This window comes from Balaenoptera musculus, chromosome 8, assembly GCF_009873245.2.
Source record: "Balaenoptera musculus isolate JJ_BM4_2016_0621 chromosome 8, mBalMus1.pri.v3, whole genome shotgun sequence".
In the NCBI taxonomy this organism is placed as follows: Eukaryota; Metazoa; Chordata; class Mammalia; order Artiodactyla; family Balaenopteridae; genus Balaenoptera; species Balaenoptera musculus.
The window spans coordinates 63,030,041-63,054,057 of NC_045792.1; the positions used below are offsets into that span (position 1 = coordinate 63,030,041).

At 39.8% G+C, this 24,017-nt stretch overlaps 1 protein-coding gene across 11 annotated transcripts in view; it reads left to right on the top strand.

The window, feature by feature from the left end:
• Positions 1 to 24,017, top strand: part of ZNF143 (zinc finger protein 143) — a 61,010-nt gene that overhangs the window by 8,669 nt on the left and 28,324 nt on the right. For 2 of the 11 annotated variants that reach the window (XM_036860194.1, XM_036860195.1), the window contains exons 2-10: positions 1,841 to 1,961; positions 10,942 to 11,060; positions 11,388 to 11,480; positions 12,327 to 12,410; positions 12,943 to 13,026; positions 14,715 to 14,911; positions 15,461 to 15,535; positions 20,325 to 20,444; positions 22,996 to 23,071. In XM_036860194.1, the coding sequence (XP_036716089.1) occupies positions 10,949 to 11,060; positions 11,388 to 11,480; positions 12,327 to 12,410; positions 12,943 to 13,026; positions 14,715 to 14,911; positions 15,461 to 15,535; positions 20,325 to 20,444; positions 22,996 to 23,071 (841 nt within the window). In that variant the 5' untranslated portion in view covers positions 1,841 to 1,961; positions 10,942 to 10,948. Of the gene's footprint in view, positions 1 to 1,840; positions 1,962 to 4,424; positions 4,444 to 8,212; positions 8,235 to 9,259; positions 9,826 to 10,941; positions 11,061 to 11,387; positions 11,481 to 12,326; positions 12,411 to 12,942; positions 13,027 to 14,714; positions 14,912 to 15,460; positions 15,536 to 20,324; positions 20,445 to 22,995; positions 23,072 to 24,017 lie in introns of those variants that run through there. The other 9 variants (XM_036860200.1, XM_036860199.1, XM_036860198.1 and 6 more) reach the window with 9 other exon arrangements.

A 24,017-nucleotide genomic window follows, 5' to 3' on the forward strand; every position in this document is an offset into this window, starting at 1 on the left:
TTAATGCTATTCTTGTCTGCTTACATTCTTTTTATGTATGTATGTATGTATGTATGTATGTATGTATGTATGGCTGTGTTGGGTCTTCGTTTCTGTGTGAGGGCTTTCTCTAATTGTGGCAAGCGGGGGCCACTCTTCATCGCGGTGCGCGGGCCTCTCACTATCGCGGCCTCTCGTTGCCGAGCACAGGCTCCAGACGCGCAGGCTCAGTAATTGTGGCTCACGGGCCTAGTTGCTCCGCGGCATGTGGGATCTTCCCAGACCAGGGCTTGAACCCGCGTCCCCTGCATTGGCAGGCAGATTCTCAACCACTGCGCCACCAGGGAAGCCCGGGTTAGTTATCATTATAATCCTTTTTATTTATTAGTATTATTAACATTTTAATTAATATTATTATTAAATGATACCAGTATCATTAACTACTAGAATTTTAAACAGTATTGCTGGAGTGTAGAATGTGAGGTTGTGCTAGAACAAGACTGGAAGATAGAGTGACCAACTTGTCTTGGTTTGCCCAAGACTATCCCAGTTTTATAACAAAGTGTCCCCGGCCCCGCCCCCCCCCCCCCCCCCCCCACCAAAAAAAAAAAAAAAAAAAAAAGAACTGAGAGTCCCATGACCCAGGAAGCTTCTCAGTCTTGGGCAACCCAGGATGATTGTCCGTCTTATTGGAGAAGTTAGTAGAATCCAGATCATATTTGGACTATATGGGGAAATGGGAAAGTTTTGAAGGTTTTGAGACAGAGAAATGCTCTGATTGGATCTGAAAGCACTTGGACTGTGCTTTGGAGATTAGATTGGAGGAGGGTAGGAGTGGATTTTAGGAGGCCGATGTAGTAACCCAAGCGGTGATGGTACCCTGAATTAAGACAACCTAATAAGAGAAGCGAATGGATTTGACAGATATTTAGGAGGTAGAGTGATAGTTCTTAGTGATCGGTTGGAGAATAAGGGGGATTTGACTACTGGGTAGGTTACTGCGTTTATCATTGAGGGAGAAAATACAAAAGTAGAATTTTGTGGCAAACTGTTTTGAGATGGAGGTGACTGTGGACCATGAAGGTCACCAAGGCCAGTAAGCAGCTAGATATATAGATCAGGAGCCCTTAAGAGAAAGGACTAGACTATGAATAATTTTTAGTATATGTATGTCCCCTGTGATACTTGGGACATATTTACATATAAAATAATTCCTTGTTTATTTGAAATTCAGATTTAACTGGTGTTCGGTGTTTTTCTTTGCAAAATCTGGCCACCCTAGTTCCAGCTTCTAAATTGAAATGATTCCACACTCTTCCCTGTGATGCCACAGCGGTATGGGTGGTAACTGCTTCTTTTTTTTTTTTTAATTTATTTATCTATTTTATTTCTTTTTGGCTACGTTGGGTCTTCGTTGCTGCACGCGGGCTGGGCTCTCTCTAGTTGCGGCGAGCGGGGGCTACTCTTCGTTGCGGTGCGCAGGTTTCTCATTGTGGTGGCTTCTCTTGTTGCGGAGCATGGGCTCTAGGTGGGTGGGCTTCAGTGGTTGTGGTGGACAGGCTCAGTAGTTGTGGCTCGCAGGCTGTAGAGCACACGCTCGGTGGTTGTGGCGCATGGGGTTAGTTGCTCCGCTGCATGTGGGATCTTCCTGGACCGTGGCTCGAACCCATGTCCCCTGCATTGGCAGGCTGATTCTTAGCCACTGTGCCACCAGGGAAGTCCCGGTAACTGCTTCTTGAAGTTACTCTTTTTATGATACTTTAGTTTCTTTTTGCCTTTTTGGTTCTCTAACATCTGCTTAACAATTATTTATATTAAATGCTCTCTTTTTTAAAATAACTGATATGTTTTCTGTCTCCAGATTGGATCCTAACTGATAGACCAGCGCAGCCCACTTCCTGGTGATGTAGATTCCAGGACCCAGGAATGGCCTCAAATACAATCCCTCAAAAACTTAGTAGCTTCTAGTCTCTTTGCTTCCGGTAAATTTGCTTCCATATGTAAACAAACAACTACAGCGAAAACTCTCCTCTAGAGTTGTTGGCTCTTTATTGCTGACCTCTGAGCTCTGCCCATCAACTCCTCTCTTAACTTAATGGCCACTGTCATAGAAACAATAGATGAGCTCATTCGTGAGGGCTGGCAGGTGAAAGATGCTTTAAAAAGGCCTTTAAGCCACAGTCTTATCTCCTTCCAAGGTAACCACTTTGCTGGCACCACCAATGGCCTGTCCAATTTGGGATACAGAAGCAGATGGCTTTTTCAGCTGAGCAAGGGACCAAATTATGGGGTTCTAGTCAATTTAGATTTCAGGCTTTAGGCAGAGTTCCTTCCTTAGTAAAGCTATGCTCCAATCATCTCTTCTTGCAAACTGGCTGGCTCTACTGTGAGTTCCTCTTTCCATCAAAGAAACACACCAACAATCTGAATTTTCCTACCACTACCCCTAAAGCTACTGCCTCAGTTGGTTTATGATCTGCTTTCCAAGATAAGACAGGCAACATTGGGAATAAATATTTCACTTCTGTCACTTTATTTTTTTTTAAATTTTATTGAAGTATAGTTGATTTACAATGTTGTGTTAATTTCTTCTGTACAACAAAATGACTCAGTTATACATATATATATTTCACTTCTGTATTAAAAAGTTCACCTTGGGAATTCCCTGTGACAGTCCAGTGGTTAGGACTCCACGCTTTCAGTGCTGACGGCCCGGGTTCAATCCCTGATGGAGAAACTAGGATCCCACAAACGCACGACACAGCCGAAAAAAAAAAATCATGTTTTCCAGCCTGAAAAAATCTGTTTCTTCACTGCCCCAGACCCTACCTCCTCCCTGATTCCACCTTCTCTAGGTTCTGTTTCCTGCAACAACAGATATAAAATTCTGATTAAAATAGGAATTGTTATATAATAGAGATCTGAAAAATCTATAACTTAAATTCTGGATTTAATTTTTCTAATGAAAAGAGAAGTCCAGAGGTAGGCAGCCAGGGCTGTGTAGTTCCATAAAATCATCAGGGACTCAGGTTCCTTCTGTTCTCCTGTCTGTCATCTAGCACACAGCTTTCATATTTAAGATTCCCTCAGAGGCCATAGGATAACTGCTGGAGCTCCAGTCATTAAAGCCAACCTCCAGGAAGGAAGAAGGAGAATATAAAAGGGCAAAAGATATATACTAACTGAGCTAGCCCATCTTGTAAAGGAGTTTTCCTGGAAGCCCTACCCAATAATTCCTACTTAGATTTTGTTAGCCAGAATGTAGTCACATGCCCACTCCTGTCTCGAGGAGAGGCTGGAGAATATAATTTCTTGGCTGGGAATATTGCTATCTCAGGATGGTGTTAGTAAGAAAGAAAGTGGGAAATGAATATTGGTAAGTACATCTCAGCTGGTGGGATCAGCATTGACAGGGGATACTAGAGTGTAGCCCACAAGCTACAAGCATCCCACATGATGTGGGCATCAGTAAGTATGTTTAAAGAAAGCATGGACAACCCACAAAAATCTGTTTTTTTGTTTTTTGTTTTTTAAAATTATTTATTTATTTATTTATTTTTGGCTGTGTTGGGTCTTCGTTTCTGTGCGAGGGCTTTCTCTAGTTGCGGCAAGCGGGGGCCACTCTTCATCGCGGTGCGCGGGCCTCTCACTATCGAGGCCTCTCTTGTTGCGGAGCACAGGCTCCAGACGTGCAGGCTCAGTAGTTGTGGCTCACGGGCCCAGTTGCTCCGCGGCATGTGGGATCTTCCCAGACCAGGGCTCGAACCCGTGTCCCCTGCATTGGCAGGCGGATTCTCAACCACTGCGCCACCAGGGAAGCCCCCAAAATCTGTTTTGATTCTATATACCAGCAATGAACAATCTGAAAGGAAATCAAAAAAACAATTCCATTTACAATAGCATCCAAAAGAATAAAATACCTAGGAATAAATGTAATCAAGAAGATGAAAAACTTATACCCTGAAAACTAGAAAATATTGCTGAAATTAAAGAAGACCTAGTATAGCAGAAAGTAACACAACATTGTAAATCAACTCTACTCCAATAAAAAATTTTTAAAAATCAAAAAAAAAAAAAAGAGAAAGGACTAGATAGATTTTAAAGAGCTTATAAATTCCAGAGATCTTTGAAGCCAATGGAATGGATATGATATTCCAAGAGGAAAAGTGCATAAAATGAAAAAACAAACTAGGACGGAAACTTGCGGGTTCTCAATATTTAGGAACCCATAGGAGAAATGGAAAAGGATTAGCTAGGAAGCTGGAAAAAACCAGGAGCGTGTGGAAGTCATAGAAGCCAAGGTGAGAGAATGTTCTAAGAAGGAGATAAAGGTCAGTGATATCAAACCCAATATAAGACAGAAAAGTATCCATCACTTTTTTTTTTTTTTTAGCTGCGTTGGGTCTTCGTTGCTGTGCGAGGGCTTTCTCTAGTTGCGGCGAGCGGGGGCTACTCTTCATTGCGGTGAGTGGGGGCTACTCTTCATTGCGGTGAGTGGCTTCTCTTGTTGCGGAGCACCGGCTCTTGGTGCACAGGTTTCACTAGTTGCAGCAGGTGGGCTCAGTAGTTGCAGCACGCGGGCCCTTGAGTGTGTGGGCTTCAGTAGTTGTAGCGTGAAGGCTCTAGGGTGAATGGGTTTCAGTAGTTGTAACACACGGGCTTAGTTGCTCCGCGGCATGTGGGATCTTCCTGGACCAGGGCTCGAACCCACGTCCCCTGCATTGGCAGGCAGATTCTCAACCACTGCGCCACCAGGGAAGCCCCATCACAGCTTTTTTATCTGTTCTTTTATTGATGGACATTTGAGTTCATTCCAATTTGGAACTATTATGAATAAAGTTGCTATGGACATTCTTGTATAAGTCTTTCTGTGGATGAATATTTTCATTTCTCATTCATAGGAATGGCCATTGAACTTCATGTTAAAGTGGAGATTAGTGACCAGCGAGAGCAGTTTCAATACTTAGGGACAGAAACCAGATGGATAGCAGTGGGAAATCAGGAAATAGTAACAACTGTTAGAGAAATCTAGCTGTGATAAGGAGGAAAGGGAGACTAGTAGCTGAGTCAGAGGCAAGATTTTGTTTTTTCGATTTTGTTTTTGTTTTTTTAAATATTTATTTTTTGTATTTGGCTGCGCCGGGTCTTAGTTGCCATGTGAGGGATCTTCATTGCGGCATGCGGGATCTTTTAGTTGCAGCACGTGGGCTCTTAGTTGCAGCATGAGGGATCTAGTTCCCTGACCAGGGATCAAACCCAGGCCCCTTGCATCGGGAGCGTGGAGTCTTAACCACTGGACCACCAGGGAAGTCCCTGTTTTTGTGTTTTTTTTAAGTTATTGATGGGAAGGAACTGGGAGAGAGAGGGAAATTGTTTACAGAAGAGATCCCTGAGATCCCTAAGGAGGAAAGACAGATGAAATGCAGAATACAGGTTGGAAGGATTAGTCTTACCTTGTAGGAAGGTAATATTGTAGGAGAGAAGGAAGAAATGTGTGGAAATACAGTGAAGTGAGGTTTGTTGGCAGAGAATTCCTCTGATGACTTCTATATTTTCTGTGAAGTTGGGAGCTGATTAATTTGCTGAAAATGAAGTGGTGAAGGAGACAGGGTGGGAGGATAGCAGGAGAGGGAGTGGGGGTAGAAGGTTTGAGGTAAATGGAAAATATTTTAAATAGTCACCATGAAGAAATAAAGACATGTAAGTTTGCTGGACCGCTTTGGGGGTTCAGAAGAGGTTGGAAGAGCCCAAGAACTTTTATGGCCCTTCAGGACTATTCCATCAAATAAGTTATTACATCTGAAAAATGCTTTGTAAATACCTATACAAACAGTTATTTCTGACTAGAGGTGTATGTTTTAACTATCCATGTTTAGTGTCCTATTCAATGTACTTTTTTGGACAGAGGATCTATTTTGTTATAGAGTTGTGTTTCAGGAGTGCCCTCTCTCATTTTCATAATTGTCTCACAATGCTTTGCGTCCCTTACCTATGACAAGATGAGCAATTTGGGTAATAAAATATTAACATACACAGTGTTTATCTTGAGGGAAATAAAGTACAATCTAGCATCATAGTTTTGAAACGACTTTATGCTTTTTTTAACAGAGCAATGTCAGAAGTTGAGTTTGAATATATCAGAAACTTTCTCTTACTCCTGATGCTTCCTCAAACTCCCTAGTCTCAGTGAAAGCAAGCCAGGGCATGCTTAGCAAACTGAGCTATGCAGGTGTGCCCTTATCAAGCCCTGTTTTTAATGCTACACTGTTGAGGTTTGAGAGAGATTTTTTTGGGTTGTTTTTCACATCAGTGGTTCAGTTAAGAACAAACCATCACCAAAATTGACGTTCCTGATGACTAGACCTAGATGTCCATTTCTCAATTCTTGTCTCTTCTCACCTCTTTTTCTCACAAGTATTTTAGTTTTAGGTCTCCTAGGCCTCATCTCAACTACCTGCCAGTCAGTTTCAAATACTCTATTTCTGAATGGTCCTGGAACTTGGCAAAAAGCTTGAAAGCCTTCAATTTCCAACATTTCACCCATCTGATAGAATATTCTACTTCTTTAAAATAGGTAGTATAAACTCTATCCCTCAGTTTTACCCTTTAGCATTCTGTAGAGCCTATGAAAACTCTACATCATTCACCAGCACATTCTAACTACTCTGTACTTAACTGAATTACGTTTCATCAGCGGAACATGCTTATTCCCTGGGTGTATTTAAATAAAATTGAAGGGATTTAAAGACAGTTTTCCACAAATGTTAATCAAAGCAGTGTTACTGGATCAGCATACTGCAAAGGTACAGGATAGCCTGCTATTTTTATGTTGCTATACTAAGGAACTTCCTCATTCCAGGCTAGGAGATGTCATAAAATGCAGCACAAATGACCATGCTTAAATGGAGAAGCACTTTGTATAGTAGTAAATTTATGAGGAAAATTTGGAATTGAGACCAGGTAATAGAATGGCATAGCTTCTCTGTTAAGTGTTGAGGTGAAACCAGCCTGAGGTTAGGATCTGAGCTTGACAATTTCTGAAGGCCTGGCTTCTGTGGCTTCATGCAAAAAGACCTCTAAGATTTGTTAATCTAGATTTCTTTTTGTATCATTTCTTACCCCAATAGAGCTTACTTGTAGTTGGAGTTCTTTATACCTGGACCATTGGATTTATATTTTCATAATCATTTGTGGTAATAATTGTATCTAACAAATTAGACCAAACTTGAAATATCTAAGGGCTTCACATTTTAAAATATTGGTCTGATGTAGATTCATACCACTGAGGAAACACTGATTCTTTTTTTTAAGGGATGAAGTCAGCTAGTATTTAGTTACTAATTTTAACCATCAATTTTCAGACATTTTTTTTCTTCCTGCCAATAATTTTGGATATTTTTCACTTTTAAAATTATGAAATCTATCAGATATAAGGAGGAGTACCTGTATAAGTAATTGAATAAAAGCTTATGTACCCACTTGGTTTTTAACAGATCCTAACATTTTTCCATACGTGTTCAGACCTTTTTCTAAAAATTATGGTTAAAAACCCACAACATAAAATTTACCGTCTTAACCATTTTTAAGTGTAGGGTACAGTAGTGTTAACTATATGGACATTGTTGTGTGATAGATCTCTAGAACTTTTTCATCTTGCAAAACTGAAACTATACTCATCAAACAACAACTCCCCTAGTACTTGTAACTACCATTCTACTTTCTAATTCTAAGAGTTTGACTACTTTAGATAGCTCATATAAGTGGAATCATGCAGTATTTGTCTTTTTGTGACTGGCTTATTTCACTTAGAATAATGTCCTCAAGGTTCATCCATGTAACATATGACAGTATTTCCTTCTTTTTTAAGACTGATATTTCATTGTGTATATATAAATTGCATTTTCTTTATCCATTCATCCGTCGATGGACATATAGGTTGCTTCCACCTCTTGGCTATTGTGAATAATGCTGCAGTGAAGAGGTGTGCAAATATCTCTTTGAGATTCTGTTTTTAATCCTTTTGGATATGTACCCAGAAGTGGGATTGCTGGATCATATGGTAATTCTATTTGTAATTTTTTGAGGAATCTCCATACTGCTTTTATTTTATTTTTATTTATTTATTTGGCCGTGCCACGCGGCTTGCAGGATCTTAGTTCCCCGACCAGGAATCAAACCTGGGACCCCTGCAGTAGAAGCGCAGAGTCTTAACCACTGGACTGCCAGAGAAGTCCCGATAGTGGGCATTCTAACAGGTGTGAGGTGATATCTCATTATGGTTTTGATTTGCATTTCCTTGACAATTAGTTATATTGAGCATATTTTCATATGTTTGTTTGCCATTTGTTTATCTTCTTTGGAGAAACTTCTATTCAAGTCCTTTGTCCAATTTTTAATTGGGTTATTAGTTTTTTGATGTTGAGTTGTAGAATTTCTTTATATATTCTGGATATAACATTTGCTACATTTTGTAAGTGTGTTTTTTTCTCTTATGCTAAGATCCATCATCATCTTCCAGAAAGGCAGGCACTTTATTTATTACACACATGTCGTCATTTGAGATTCCTGTTGTGCCCCCATGACAGCCTCCTCTGTGTCTGATTTTGGCCCATGATTCATTATTAAAGCACAGGAAACTGACTACCTTTTGCAAGGTGGCCCTTTCTAAAGGTGTCATGTGTATCTTACATGCTTATTTTCACACAACCTGAAAATGTTGGTGCCAGAAATAATCAAGACATGATGGTGGATATGGTGTGAGCAACTATAGAGTGTTTGATCTCTAGCTTATTTATTTCATTTATTCGCTGTCATATTTTCCCCAGTTGATCATTTTCTAACAAAGGGCATTAATTGTATCACAGAGCCTTTTTGAGAATAAGATGGGCTGTGTACCTGCCATCACTTATTATCTCTGGTAGTTGTAGTGCCCATATGATCTCTTCTGAATCCTTCACCACCCCATGTATTTGCCAGCAGTTTGTGTCCAGGAACCAGCTGGACAGTTAGTGTAGATTATTTTCCCTTAGGATAGAAACTATAGGTCCTGAAGCCTTCCTAAAGAAAGTTAACACTTGACCAGCTTTCAGACAAGAAAGAACTTTTATTTATTGCAGATATATCAGTTACCTGTTGATGCAGTTATTTGGAGATTTATAGATAATTCAATGAAAAGGACAAATGCTTGAATTATGGTCACACCATAGGCATTTCTTAACATCATGACCCAAATTAACTTGTAATCTGCCTTTTTCAAAATTCGTCTTCTAGATGAATACTGTAAAAATCATAGAGTGCTTATTACATTTTTATAGGTGTTTTCCCTTCCATTTCCTTGTCTTATTTCTGTTATATAGTGACAGTACTTGTTCTGAAAATTAGCCTGTCCCAATCCTATACTCATCAGGGGGCTTAACAGCAGAGTACCAGTTTTACTTTGAGGCTTCTCTGTTAGCCCTTAGAAGTAGCAAGGAAGTATTGAAGTTTCAGTCTGCTTTATGAACAGTTATAGATCAGAAATATTTCAGGAATCCCTGAAAAGTCAGCCCGTGATTGACTTTTATCACAGCACTGATACCTTTCAGAGTCTAAACCATAGTCCCTGGCTTTAATCCAAAGAGGGTGTAGTTTATAGTGTTTATAAAACAAAAATCTTCAAGTAGTCCTAACATAAATATAATTGCATATTATTACTACTATCTGCACATTGCTCTTTTAAATATTGACACTGAAATCAGATCTTTAGACCTGGAAAGGTCCTCAAGAGATGCTCTGGTATCCAGTTCCCTGGCTCAAGGCAGCTAAATTATCCCAACTCATGTTTGAGACAACTCAAGGCCTACAGAGGTAATGGGACCCGGAGATGGGAAAAGGGAGGAAGGGGGTTGTGGTGATGATTGGTAAAAGAGCCATTCATCCATTTATTCTGCACCTATTGTGTGCCAAGTACTTTTTAGGCACTTTAGTCAGCAATGAGCAAACAGGTAAAATACCTGTCCATTCTACTTGAGAGAGAAATAGATAAGAAAAAAACAAGTAAATACATGTAATATGTCAATTTATTAGTACTATGCCAAAATATAAAGGAGGGAAGAGGGCTGGGGTATATCATCATTGGGGGGTTGGAGGTACAGTTTGCAATGAGGTGAATAAGGAAGCTCTCGTTGAAGTGCCATTGAACAAAGACTGGAAGAAGATGAGGGAGTAATAATGAAGATACCAAGAAGAATGTTTCAAGCAGAAGGAACATCAAATGTAAAGGTCCTGAGGCAGCAGAACATCCAGTATGTTTGAGGGAAAGCAAGGGCACCAGTGTGACTGAAATGGAACGAATGAGACGGAGAGTAGTAGAAATGGGGCAAGATCATTGGCCTCATAGGCTAGTGTAAGGACTTTTGGCTTTACTCTGATGAGAAATCATCAAAGGGTTTTGAGCAGAAGAGAGATGTGATCTAACTTTTTCATTCAAAAGGACAATCTGACTGTTGTGTTGAGAGGAGATGAGGGAAGTCACAGTAGAAGCAGGGAGACCAGTTAGAATGCTATTGCAGTAACATCTCAGGGTGAGAGATGGTAGTGGCTTGGATCAGGGAGGTAATGGTGAAGCTTGTGAGAAGTGGCCAGGTTCAGCATAGATTTCTGAAGATAGAGTCAACAGGATTGACTCAATCCATTCATGGATTCTAAGTGGGAATCTTCAACCATGTTAAACCCGAAGAACACTAATTATGGGAATTTTAGACATGGTACAGAACTGATGGGCAAGACTTGGGTGTGCTCAATAGTTTACTGATGAATTATTAAAAGCATGGCCTGGACTTTACCCTGCATATTAAGTGAAATTTCAGCTTATTTCAAACACTGTTTACTTCCGTAGCAATTTTTTATGGTTCATAAATATTGTTTGTAGATCTTGTTTCATATACATTGTTCTTTGTTCTCAATGCCTACATTTTTTTCAAGGTAGAAAATGTTGTTAGCCCAAATAAATCGAGATTCTCAGGGAATGACAGAGTTTCCTGGAGGAGGAATGGAGGCTCAGCATGTTACCTTGTGCCTGACAGAGGCAGTAACTGTGGCAGGTGAGCAATCTTATTTGAAGGGATCATGTGGGTTTGGAAATATTTATCTTAAGGGAAAATGAAAACTTACAATACTGTTTATTTTGTTCCTCCTCCTTTAGCTAAAGTCAACACAAAGCTAAGCCTTTTTATGAGCATTTTTACCCTGGTATGGATGCTGGTATAGTAGGGTGTAGAAATATTTTTTGTAAATGCTATAAGAAATCCCATTTGAGTCTAAGTTAAGCAATCTGCCTTTTGACTAATTTTTATTTCTAAAAAGCTTAACTTAAACAGCACACACATATGATAGTTATCTAAAGAAAATAACTATTTTTTTTATAATAGATGGTGACAATTTAGAAAATATGGAAGGTGTAAGCCTGCAAGCAGTAACACTTGCAGATGGTTCTACTGCTTATATACAACACAATTCTAAAGGTATGTGCCTCATATACAACCCATTGGTTATTACCAGCAATTCATAACCTCAGAGTTGGAACACCTAGCAGTTATACCCCTTCCCAGTCCCTCCTACAGACACTGTACTACATATGGTAGTAATTTCAGTTTAACTTAAATTTTGTTTTGATAATTTGAGGACACCTTTTGAGATATTTGGAAGATACTCTGGGGTATCAGAATTAGTGAGGAAAAGGGGAGGGGGTAGTGTCCCTGACCTATTTTTAGTAAGACCTTTCTCACTTTTTCCCTTTAAATTATTATTTAATGTTTTTACAAAATATGCGTAAAAGTAGACATTTGGTTTTGCTTTTATAACATTGTTTCTAAATCAGTGTTTACTTTGCTCCAAGAAATAGCCTAGTTCTCAAATTCCTTATTTTTTTGGAAAGCTACTGAGCATATGTATACATAGTCAAGGGACTTGTAGCCCCCAGGGATGAGAATGACAGCTGGCCTCGCGTGCACTGATACATCTTTCTATCTTCCCAGTTTCAGCTTCGCTGGGGTCAGGGTCACGATTCCTAAGTGGCTCTGAAAGGTATATAGAGGTTTGACTCATGTAGCTTGCTCAGATGAGCCACTCTTCCTCTTGAACTTGTCTAATTGAAAATCGGAGGGGAGAAAGGATGGCTGAGGGAGGATTTTCTGCTTTCTGTAGGATCACTGGATGTGTTATTGAATTGCCTCAGAACATTGAGGGAAGAATCAAGATGAACATGATCTTAAGTAGTGTATGTTTTTATAGTTGATATCATTTTGAAATTGTATGAAGTTTAAAATTTTTGCTTGTGCTAATTTATTGGCTTAAATCTTTTGTTCTAGATGGAAAACTCATAGATGGTCAGGTCATTCAGTTGGAGGATGGTTCTGCTGCCTATGTTCAACATGTACCCATACCTAAGAGTAGTAAGTATTTGATATTAACTTACCCTTCTGATTCTCATACTTCAGTATTTGCTGCCTCCAACTGCCTCTTACTACTTAAACTTAGTCCTGATCTCTAGTCCTCCTTCTGAAAGGGGAGATAGGTAGATGTCAAAGAGAGGATCTAAAGACCATTTTAACTTAATTGAGATTTTCTCTCAAAGATAATGGAAAAGAAGTTACTAAACTGCACTCTGGAGATAAATGGGCAACAGTTCTAAGTGAATATTTCTATTATTTGAGATAAATCCTACACACCTTCTCATTTTCTTTTTTTCCCTTCTTTCAATTCTCCTATCCCCTGGTAAATATTCCTAAAACAGGTATTCTAATATCTTTTTACCTTTAAACGCTTATTCAGAGCAGCTTTGCTGAAATTATTTAAATGTTGAAGGATCCATAAAGCAAATATAGGTTTGTATGATGTGTTTAATGGTTTATTGACTCTGTTGTTGCTGAGTTATCAGAATATGCTTGGAAAATATGAAATCTAAATGTAAACATTTTTTTTGAGCAGGGGACAGTTTGCGTTTAGAGGATGGGCAAGCAGTGCAGTTAGAAGATGGAACTACAGCATTTATTCACCATACCTCCAAAGGTAAATTAGCTTTGAACATTTGAATAAAATAAGGGAGAGGTAGGGTGTGGGAAAAATAAGACCTGCCTTTAGTTGCAGAAATGCTGCTGTCATGTAAAAGAAGGATTATGCTTGCTCTCTCAAATATAAGATGGTAGATTTTGGCACAGTCTAAGGGAAAACTTTATAATAATTTGAGTTGTCCAGTAACAGGTTGAAATAGCAAACCCCTGGTCCTTGGAAGACTTCAACTAGAGGCTGCTTTTAAAATATGAAATTGAACATTTGTAAGTTAAATTGTTGATTTTTTTTCTTCCTTTTAAATATAATGTCTTTAGCAAGGTCCTTTGCCCCTTGTGTTGGTCTTTAAAACTAAATAAAAATTTTAAAACTATCTGAAGCAAATATGGCAAAATGTTCGTGTTTATTAGCTTTGTGTAGGGAGGATCAGGGATTTGAGGTGGAATGCATAGGAGCAATGAGCACAGCTCTGTAGCCAGACTATCTGGGTTCAAATCTGGGTCTGCTGTCTTTTAGCTGTGTGCCCTTGAGCAAATTATTTAACCTTTTTGTGCTTCAATTTCATCATCTGAAATGAGGATTATGATAAGTATCCACATCATAGGGTAGTTGTGAAGACAAAATGTACAAACATGTAGAGCACTTGGAACAATATTTGTCACATAGTAAATGCTCAATAAATATTAGCTATTGTTATTACTTTATAAAATACTTTATTATAGAATGACTGTAAATGTTTTAAAAGACTAGTTGTGAAACCAAAGGAAGAAATTTTTTTAAATTTAGAATATTTGAATTTGTAAATAAATTTATTTAAAGTTGAGAAAAAGTAAACTCTGAAAATGTTTTTTTTTTTTTTTTTTTTTTTTTTCTGAAAATGTTTTTTCTTTAGCAGTGGGAGTTGATCACAGGTTCACTGTATTTGGCTAGATTTATTATTTCACAATGCTGTATGTTTCTTAGTATGGTTATTTAGAAGGGGGAAAAAACCATGGAGTCATAATGACATGAGTTCAGATCCTGGTTTCTTTGCATACTGATTTTTTTTAGTACTTTTTTAAAAAAATAAATTTATTGATTGATTGCTGCGTTGGGTCTTCGTTGCTGCGTGCGGGCTTTCTCTAGTTTTGGTGAGCGGGAGTACTCTTCATGGCGGTGCGCGGACTTCTCATTTTGGTATCTTCTCTTGTTGCGGAGCACGGGCTCTAGGCGCGCAGGCTTCAGTAGTTGTGGCACACAGGCCTCAGTAGTTGTGGCTCACGGGCTCTAGAGTGCAGGCTTAGAAGTTGTGGCGCACGGGCTTAGTTGCTCTGTGGCATGTGGGATCTTCTTGGACCAGGGCTCAAGCCCATGTCCCCTGCATTGGCAGGCAGATTCTTAACCACTGCGCCACCAGGGAAGCCCTGCGTACTGATTTTTGACTGTTAACTGTTAGTTTTTTTTATTTCCTGGGTCCAAAGGAAAGTGACTTTACTTCCTCAAGCCTCAGTTTCCCATTCGTACAATAAGGTGGTAAATATACCTGCCTCACAGAATCATTGTGAAGATTGAATGAAATAACACACATAAAGCACATGGGCCCTGCTCATAGTAAATATTCGATAAAAATTCATTCCCTTCTTCCTTTAAATATGTAACTGTTTATCAGACTACCTTTAATTTAATGCCATTCTCTTCTACTCCCTCAGATAGTTATGACCAGAGTGCATTACAGGCAGTTCAGCTGGAAGACGGCACCACAGCTTACATCCACCATGCAGTGCAAGTCCCACAGTCTGACACCATCTTGGCAATTCAGGCTGATGGGACAGTGGCAGGTCTACACACTGGGGATGCCACGATCGATCCTGACACCATCAGTGCTTTGGAACAGTATGCAGCAAAGGTATACAGCATTTTACAATGTGAAGAACATCCCAGATACAGCTTCTTTATCTTTCACTAAAAGAAAAGAAAGCAAAAAATAAGAAACTAGGAATTCAAAGTCATATCAGACAGCATCAAGGAGAAGATCAGCATTTATCTTAAAAGAAGTGAAGGGTAGAAAGAAACATTTGAAGACAAAAAAAGGAATGGAGTAAAAGCTTATAGAAGAGAAATGGGTGGCAGGTAATTCACAAAAAGATATACTCAAGGATGAGTGCCATAAAAGAAACAATGAGGTATAGATGGAACTGCTTATGAATTATAAAGTAGAAACTAGAGTTTGGAAAGGTGAAGGAAAATCTCAAGTTTTACATCAAAAGGGTTGTGTTTTTTTTCCTGCATTGAAATTATATCATTTATATAATTTAAAAGGTTTTTCCCCTATTTTTTATAACGGAAATTTTCAAATATACACGGAAATAAATGATAATGTACCCATGTACTTATCTCCCAGCCTAAACAGTTATCAATATGTGAAATTTTTTTAAGCTTTATTTTATTCCTATAGGTGTCCATTGATGGAAGTGAAAGCGTAACAGGTTCAGGAATGATTGGAGAAAATGAGCAAGAGAAAAAAATGCAGGTATGTAAGGCTACTTTTTTATATTAGAATCTCTTTCTCTTATCTGGGCCCTTCTAGGGATGAAAGCAAGAACTCACTACCTCCCTAGGAATATCTTCAGAAAAACAGTGTATGCATTAGGCAGCAGCTTTCTCAGATTACCTCCTCAGGTCTCAGAATTCATTATATGGATGAAAGTGGCACTGAAGAATTAGAAATATCACAGAAATCCAGATGAAGCTTGTGTTCTGGAGTCCAAAGCAGTTTTGGAGACCAGGCGGTCTTCTGTCTGCCCCACCCTTGGCAGTTTGTGGATCCTTTTTCTGGGCCTTCACCCTTACTGTGACTGACTAACCCTTGCTACTTTGGTTTTTATATGTTTTTGTTTCTTCTGTTTACAACTGGTTCCCTCCATACTTTCCTTTTCAACTTCTGGAGAGAAGGTCCAGTCTAGCTAATTGCCATTGTTCCTTCTGGGCAAAGCTGTTTTTACCGCTTCTACCAGACTCCTTCCTGGGCTGCAGATGGCCACGGGTTGGCTGCCCTTGATTCAGATGCTCACCTTGCGTCCAGTCCTTGGCTATCCCTTACCCAAATAACAGCCTAGAGCTGCAGAGCCTCGCCAAGGTTTGTAGTTAAGTACAGAGTAGTCACAGATGCATTCTGGGAGATCTACAAGTCAAAATTCAAGACTCTGTTATGAATTATGTGTTTTTGTGTTTGTTTGAGGGGTTGGTGTTTGTGTGGGTGGATGTTCTTGGAGCTTATATAATCACTGTAGTATATTACTGCTTTAATGCTGCTCCTTTTTTTCTCAGCAGTTATCTCTAGTATTTGGCTGACTGCTTCCTCATAGTTTTTTGCAGTCTTCCAAGTGTTTTATCATATTTAACTCCTAAAGTTATTGCTCAGGGCAACACTTTTTAACTTGAGCATTAGCATCACCACTTAATGCCACTGAGTAGTACTGTTGGGGGTTATCAAGAAGATTTTATATTTATAATAATAATAAATAATAAAAGAAATCACTGGTGAAAATTTGATGCTTTTAAACATTGCTGGATAGCCAGTATTTCTATTTATCACTGAAGTGATGCCATGAAGTAGCAGAAATATAAACACAGTTTGTAATTCATTAAGCCCACCAGCTTTGAAACTACATGATTCTTGGCAAAATTTTCAAGTCTTTGAATTCATAAAATGAGACTTTAATATTTTTTATACTGCAGTATGTCAAATCCATCTAAGTCAAACTCTACTAAAATGCAAACACAGTGTAAATATATACAAGAGATGTAGGTCAGTGCCTTGGAGTGGCCCAATAGGGTTCTGTCTCTTATTAGTGACTAACAATTAAGTTTTTTTTGTTTTTTTTTTTTTTTAAATATAAATTTATTTTATTTTTTAATTTATTTTTGGCTGCGTTGGGCCTTTGCTTTCTCTAGTTGCAGCAAGCGGGGGCTACTCTTCGTTGTGCGGGCTTCTCATTGCGGTGGCTTCTCTTGTTGCAGAGCACGGGCTCTAGGGGCGCAGGCTCTAGGGGCGCGGGCTTCAGCAGTTGTGGCTCGCGGGCTCTAGAGCGCAGGCTCAGTAGTTGTGGCACACGGGCTTAGTTGCTCCGCGGCATGTGGGATCTTCCCGGACCAGGGCTCGAACACGTGTACCCTGCATTGGCAGGCGGATTCTTAACCACTGCGCCACCAGGGAAGCCCCAACAATTAAGTTTTTAAATAATAGAATATTTTTAAAGAAAGACAGTTGTAACTACACTTGTAATAAACTAGAATAGGTCTTACAAAAAATGAGTGAATTTACCATTGGTCCGTATAACATTATACTATTAGCATAAAATTCTGTTACAATCAATAATTAATTTCTGAACCCAGAAACATACTAGGAATTCAGAACTGCTGAAACAATGTCGTAAAAAGCATACTTACTCTTTATCTGCAGACATATAACCATTTGGTGTTTGTGCCAATAGACAAAATGAAGAAAGTTGAATAGGGTTTTTGTTCTGACTGTAGCTTTTTCTCCTTTTCCCTTTGTACCTCTCCCTTACAGACTAGATCTGTGCTGTCCAAAATGTTGTCGCTACTGAGCACTTGAAATGTGACTAGTCAGAATTGGCATGTGCTGTGAGTGTAAAATGCATACCAGAGTTCAAAGACTTACAATGAAAAAAAGAATGTAAAATATCTCATTAATAGTGCCTCCCATTGATTACATGTTGAAATGATAATATTTTGGACATACTAGGTAAAATAAAATAATTACTAAAATTAATTTCACCTGTTTCTTTTTCCTTTTTTAAATGTAGTTACTAGAACATTTTAAATTATATATGTGGGGACTTCCCTGGTGGTGCAGTGGTTAAGAATCCGCCTGCCGGTGCAGGGGACACAGGTTCCATCCCTGGGAAGATCTCACGTGCCGCGGAGCAGCTAAGCCCATGCACCACAACTACTGAAGCCCGCATGCCTAGAGCCCGTGCTCCACAACAAGAGAAACCACCTCAGTGAGAAGTCTGCGCACCGCAACGAAGAGTAGCCGCTGCTTGCCGCAGCTAGAGAAAGCCCACGTGCAGTAATGAAGACCCACCATGGCCAAAAAAAAATATTATATATGTGGCTTGTATTTGTGACTCATATTTCTCTTCATTAAGTGCTAGACCAGAAGTTCCTGAATCTTCTATCCTCCAAAACAATTGAGTACCATAGTTGAGGTTGAGGACCCAATACATGGTATTAAAAGGTCAAAATATCCCAAAAGAACTGCTGCAAATAAGCAGGACCTGTAACGTCTTGGTTTGTCTCTTAGTACTCATCCTACTTCTGCCAGAGTTGCTTAAGAAGTTGTAACTCTGTGTCTGGCTGAACTTTAAAGTAAAGAGGTCTATACCTAATGCGATAGTTTTTTTACAGTCTTGTTTCAAAGCTTTAGTTTTTTTTCATGTGATGCTTACAGTTTAGAGCTTTTTCTTTCATCTGTAATATAAGCATACTAGTTGTGCTGCTGAGCTGATCTCTTACTTGAAACCAGATTTCATAGAACAAGAAAGACCTAGAGTATCTAAAACATAATGCGCTCGTGGGAAGGCAATTTTGCCCCCTAGGGGACTTTTGGCAGTGTCTGAAGACAAGTTTGGTCGTCACAATTGGGGACATCTACTGGGTAGATGTCCTGCAAGGCATAGGACAGCCCCACTACAACAAAGAATTATTCTGTTCAAAATGTCAGTAGTACCGAATTTGAAAACACTCATTTGAAGTACTCTGTTTAAGGATGCCCATGTGTTCAGTTGTAAGAACCATAAGGATGTTGGGATGTGTGTTTTCAGGGAGGCTATGACGGTTGTCATCGCCCTCCAGCTACACCACCCTTAGTTAAGCAGAACAGCGTGCTATTAAAGTAACATGTAATTTGTAATAAAAACATCTCAGTCGAGCTTCCATTCTGCTATGTAGTATCTGTGTGACTGTGGGCAAATTACTTAATTTCTCTGGATCTGAGACTTATTAGCTAAATGCGAACAATAATCTTTGCCTTACCTATCTCGTGGGGTTATGAAAACCAAATGAGAGTTTCATTTGATTAATATTTTAGGTAACACATGAGAATGTAATTTGTAAATGTGTTAGCATCATTGTTGATGCTTTACATGTTCTGTTAGAATCCAAGGCCCTTTTTCATGGTTTCCATTAGTTTTGACTTCATTAAAAACTAACTTTATTTACATTGGAGATCAAAGTCCTTTGGCTTGGCAGTTTTTTTAAAATAAATTTATTTTTATTTATTTATTTTTGGCTGCATTGGGTCTTCGTTGCTGCGCGGGCTTTCTCTAGTTGTGGCGAGCGGGTGCTACTCTTGGTCGCAGTGCACGTGCTTCTCATTGCGGTGGCTTCTCTTGTTGCGGAGCATGGGCTCTAGGTGCATGGGCTCAGTAGTTGTGGCTCGCGGGCTCTGGAGCTCAGGCTCAGTAGTTGTGGTGCACAGGCTTAGTTGCTCCATGGCATGTGGGATCTTCCCGGACCAGGGCTTGAACCCGTGTCCCCTGCATTGGCAGGCGATTTTTAACCACTGCACCACCAGGGAAATCCCAGAGTCATTTTTGAGCCAAGTATGACACTCTGCACAGATAGGACGTGGCAGCACCATCATCACATGCCCACAGAATAGAAAGTCATTCTTCAATTTTCATGGTATCTCAATTTCTAAAATAGGTCATAATCTTTAAAAAAACCTCTAACATCAGTGCAGTTGTTTAAAGTCTTGTGTTGAGTTCCAGAGAAGTGATTTTCTACTTAACACTATATAAGTATAGACTAGGATCATATGGATTGTAATGTCTCCCACAGGCGACTCAAATGACCTAACCCCCGCTTTTCCATTGCTTTTGAAATTGAAAATGATTTTTACATTGTTTAAACATATGTCCTAAAATACATATATACATTATAAAATATATATATATGTATATATACACTTAATGCCCTGGAGTATGTCAAGGAACACCTGCATATAATGTGTTGATGGATGCTCCCTGGCTTGACTTTTCTAGAGTGGGAATCGACCTGAGAGCGCTGACTATGCCCCCTTGTGGGTCTCCTTTTGACTTCTTCCAGAGCTGCTGACTTCAGCCATGGAACAGAATTAACCTAACTGGCTCAGCATGATAGAATCTTCATAAAATGATGACCTGAGTCTGGAAAACCACATTACAGTTTTATCTTTTTTATCCTGAAAATTGTAACTTCATCTACTTTATTTCTGTATAAATAATTTAAATCATACTCTTTGTTTCATCTAGATTGTCTTACAAGGACATGCAACAAGAGTAACTGCTAAGTCTCAACAGAGCGGAGAGAAGGCCTTTCGATGTGGCTATGACGGGTGTGGAAAATTATATACAACAGCTCATCATCTTAAGGTATATATGAAGGAAAGGCTGTGTCTAGTTATGAGAATATCTAGGGCATTAAACGCCAATATAATGTATTTGCAGTATTCAAACACCATTGTTCTCCCCCACCTATCAAGATACAAATACCCTGGGCTTCCCTGGTGGCGCAGTGGTTGAGAGTCCGCCTGCCAATGCAGGGGACATGGGTTCGAGCCCTGGTCTGGGAAGATCCCACATGCCGCGGAGCAACTAGGCCCGTGAGCCACAATTGCTGAGCCTGCGCATCTGGAGCCTGTGCTCCGCAACAAGAGAGGCCACGATAGTGAGAGGCCCGCGCACCGCGATGAAGAGTGGCCCCCGCTTGCCATAACTGGAGAGAGCCCTCGCACAGAAACGGGGACCCAACACAGCCATAAATAAATAAATAAATAAATACTAAAAAAAAAAAAGTGCTAACAAAAGATCAAGATGAAAAAAAAAAAAAATTTAAGATACAAATACCCTCATATACAAAAGCCTGTGCAGACTGGGCCAGTGAGCCACAATTACTGAGCCTGCGCGTCTGGAGCCTGTGCTCCGCAACAAGAGAGGCCGCGATAGTGAGAGGCCCGCGCACCGCGATGAAGAGTGGCCCCTGCTTGCCACAACTAGAGAAAGCCCTCGCACAGAAACGAAGACCCAACACAGCCATAAATAAATAAATTAAAAAAAAAAAAAGCCTATGCAGATTTTAGAAACTGAACTCTTTGAGGGCTTGGACTATGCTTTCTTCATTTCTGGCTCCCTCATGTCCAGCATACTACGTGGCACATGATAGGTACTCTACATATTTGAATACATTTTTCTCAAATGTGAAATTTATGTAATTACATGGGAGATGTATGTGTAATTATTCCGTTAACAGTGATTTGCTGAAATGTAGCGAAAGTTGGTGTTAGTTTGTCCTGTCTGTTAAATACATAGGCCAAGTATTTTGATTGCAGCTAAACACAACATACCATGACCCATAAAAATAATAGCTAACATTTATTGAATAACTTACAATGTGTCAGGAAGTGTGCATTTAGCATATTTGGAATAACAGCCGTAGAGCCCATCTCCACTACTTATCAGTGTGTACATGTTACTTGACCTCTTAAGTACCTCATTTTCCTTATCTATAATATTGGATGATAAAAGTACCTCCCTCAACGGTGGTTGTGAGAATTAAGTTAGTTAATTCTGTACGTGTAAAGTATTGAAGAGAATGGCCTGGAATGTGGTAAAGGTTCAGTAAATGTTGGCCATTGTCATGAGTATTCATTTGTCACAGCAGCCCTCTATCGTAGGTACTATTATGTCCCCACTTTACAGAGAGGACTTTGAGGCTGAGAGAAGGCAAGTGCCATGGCCACACCACTAGTCAGCAGTGAAGCCTTGCCTCAGATTGAGGCCCCTCTGCCAGCAGCCTCCACACTCGTAGCCTTATGTTGTGTAACGTCTCCCTGTACTCCTGCGTCTCACCAGGTACATGTTCCATTCAAACACCTTTGACCACTCTAGAAAAACTCAAACCTCCAGTATTCCTGTTCCTTATTTATTATTTTTTAATTTATATATATATATATATATATATATATATATATATATATATTTTTTTTTTTTTTTTTGGCTGCCTTGGGTCTCCGTTGCTGCACGCGGGCTTTCTCTAGTTGGGGTGAGTGGGCTTCTCATTGTGGTGGCTTCTCTTGTTACGTAGCATGGGCTCTAGGCGTGTGGGCTTCAGTAGTTGCAGCACGCGGGCTCAGCAGTTGTGGCACGCAGGCTTCAGTAGTTGTGACTCACGGGCTCTAGAGTGCAGGCTCAGTAGTTGTGGCGCACGGGCTTAGTTGCTTCGTGTCATGTGGGATCTTCCCAGACCAGGGATGGAAGCCGTGTCCCCTGCATTGGCAGGCGGATTCTTAACCACTGCGCCACCAGGGAAGTTCTCCTGTTCCTTATTTATTTATTTATAATTTTTATTGATTGATTGATTGATTGATTGATTGCTTGCTGCATTGGGTGTTTGTTGCTGCGTGTGGGCTTTCTCTAGTTGTGGCGAGCAGGGGCTACTCTTCGTTGCAGTGCGTGGGCTTCTCACTGCGGTGGCTTCTCTTGTTGCGGAGCACAGGCTCTAGGCATGTGGGCTTCAGTAGTTGTGGCACGCGGGCTCAGTAGTTGTGGCTCATGGGCTCTAGAGCGCAGGCTCAGTAGTTGTGGCACATGAGCCTAGTTGCTCTGTGGCATGTGGGATCTTCCCAGACCAGGGCTCGAACCCGTGTCCCTTGCATTGGCAGGCGGATTCTTAACCACTCCGCCACCAGGGAAGTCCCCTGTTCCTTATTTAAAATGAGTACTTCTTAACATACAACATTTGGTCTATATTGAGAATTACTGACCTGTAGTTTTTGAGAAAAGAAAAGTTATCTTTTGATTTTCAAAAATAGCATACAAGCAACAAAATAATTCAGCAGCGGGGAAATAAAAAAGGTCTCTGTGGAGACCATCCACCTGTGGAGTGCCTCAAGGAAATAAACTCATGCCTGTGTTTTAATAACAGGTGCATGAGCGATCACACACAGGAGACCGGCCTTATCAGTGTGAGCATGCAGGCTGTGGGAAAGCATTTGCAACAGGTAAAAACATGAATTTTCTTTGTTTCTTGGTTTCACTTGGGGGTCACGCAGAGACGGGTCAGAGGCAGGAACTGACCCCTTGCCTTGGTCTGAATTAGTGGGCACACAGTGACTAGTTTTCCAGTCTCTCTCTTATTGCCTTTTGTCCTGCATGCTCTGTTCTCTCTCTGTGTTCTCATTTTGCTCCTCAGACCTGTTTCTGCCTACTGTGTTTGTTATTTCACTCCACACTCTGCTTTCTTTTAGCAGGAAAAACAAAAGTCGAGCATTAAAGCTGACACAGAGTTTAACATTAGGACAGACCTTAGGGGGTACCATGGGAAACAGGGGCTTAGCAGTGGGACGGGTCCTGCCCAGGTACACATCCAAGAGGGCCAGGACTGTTGCCAGGCCTCCTGACTTCACCCTATTCCTCATTCCATGTCTCAATTCTTTTTGGTTTTGTTTCTCAGGATTTTTTCTTTTTTATTATGAAAATTTACAAACATTTATATAAATGAAAAATAATGTTATAGTATATCACCATAAACAGTTCAGCATGCATATCAGTAACTAACGTTTTCAGTATTTGTTTACATTTCTTTTTTGAGGTAAAATTTACATACAGTTTACTGTACAAATATTAATTGTAACATTCTATAAGTTTTTTTTCCTGTATTCATCCATTTATTCATTTATTTATTTTTTAAAAAATTTTATTGGAGTATAGTTGATTTACAGTGTTGTGATAGTTTCAGGTGTACAGCAAAGTGAATCAGTTATACATATTCATATATCCACTCTCCCCTTTTTTTTTTTAGATTCTTTTCCCATATAGGCCATTACAGAGTATTGAGTAGAGTTCCCTATGCTATACAGCAGGTTCTTATTAGTTATTTTATATATAGTAGTGTGTATATGTCAGTCTGAGTCTCCCAGTTTATCTCTCCCACCCACCGCTTATCCC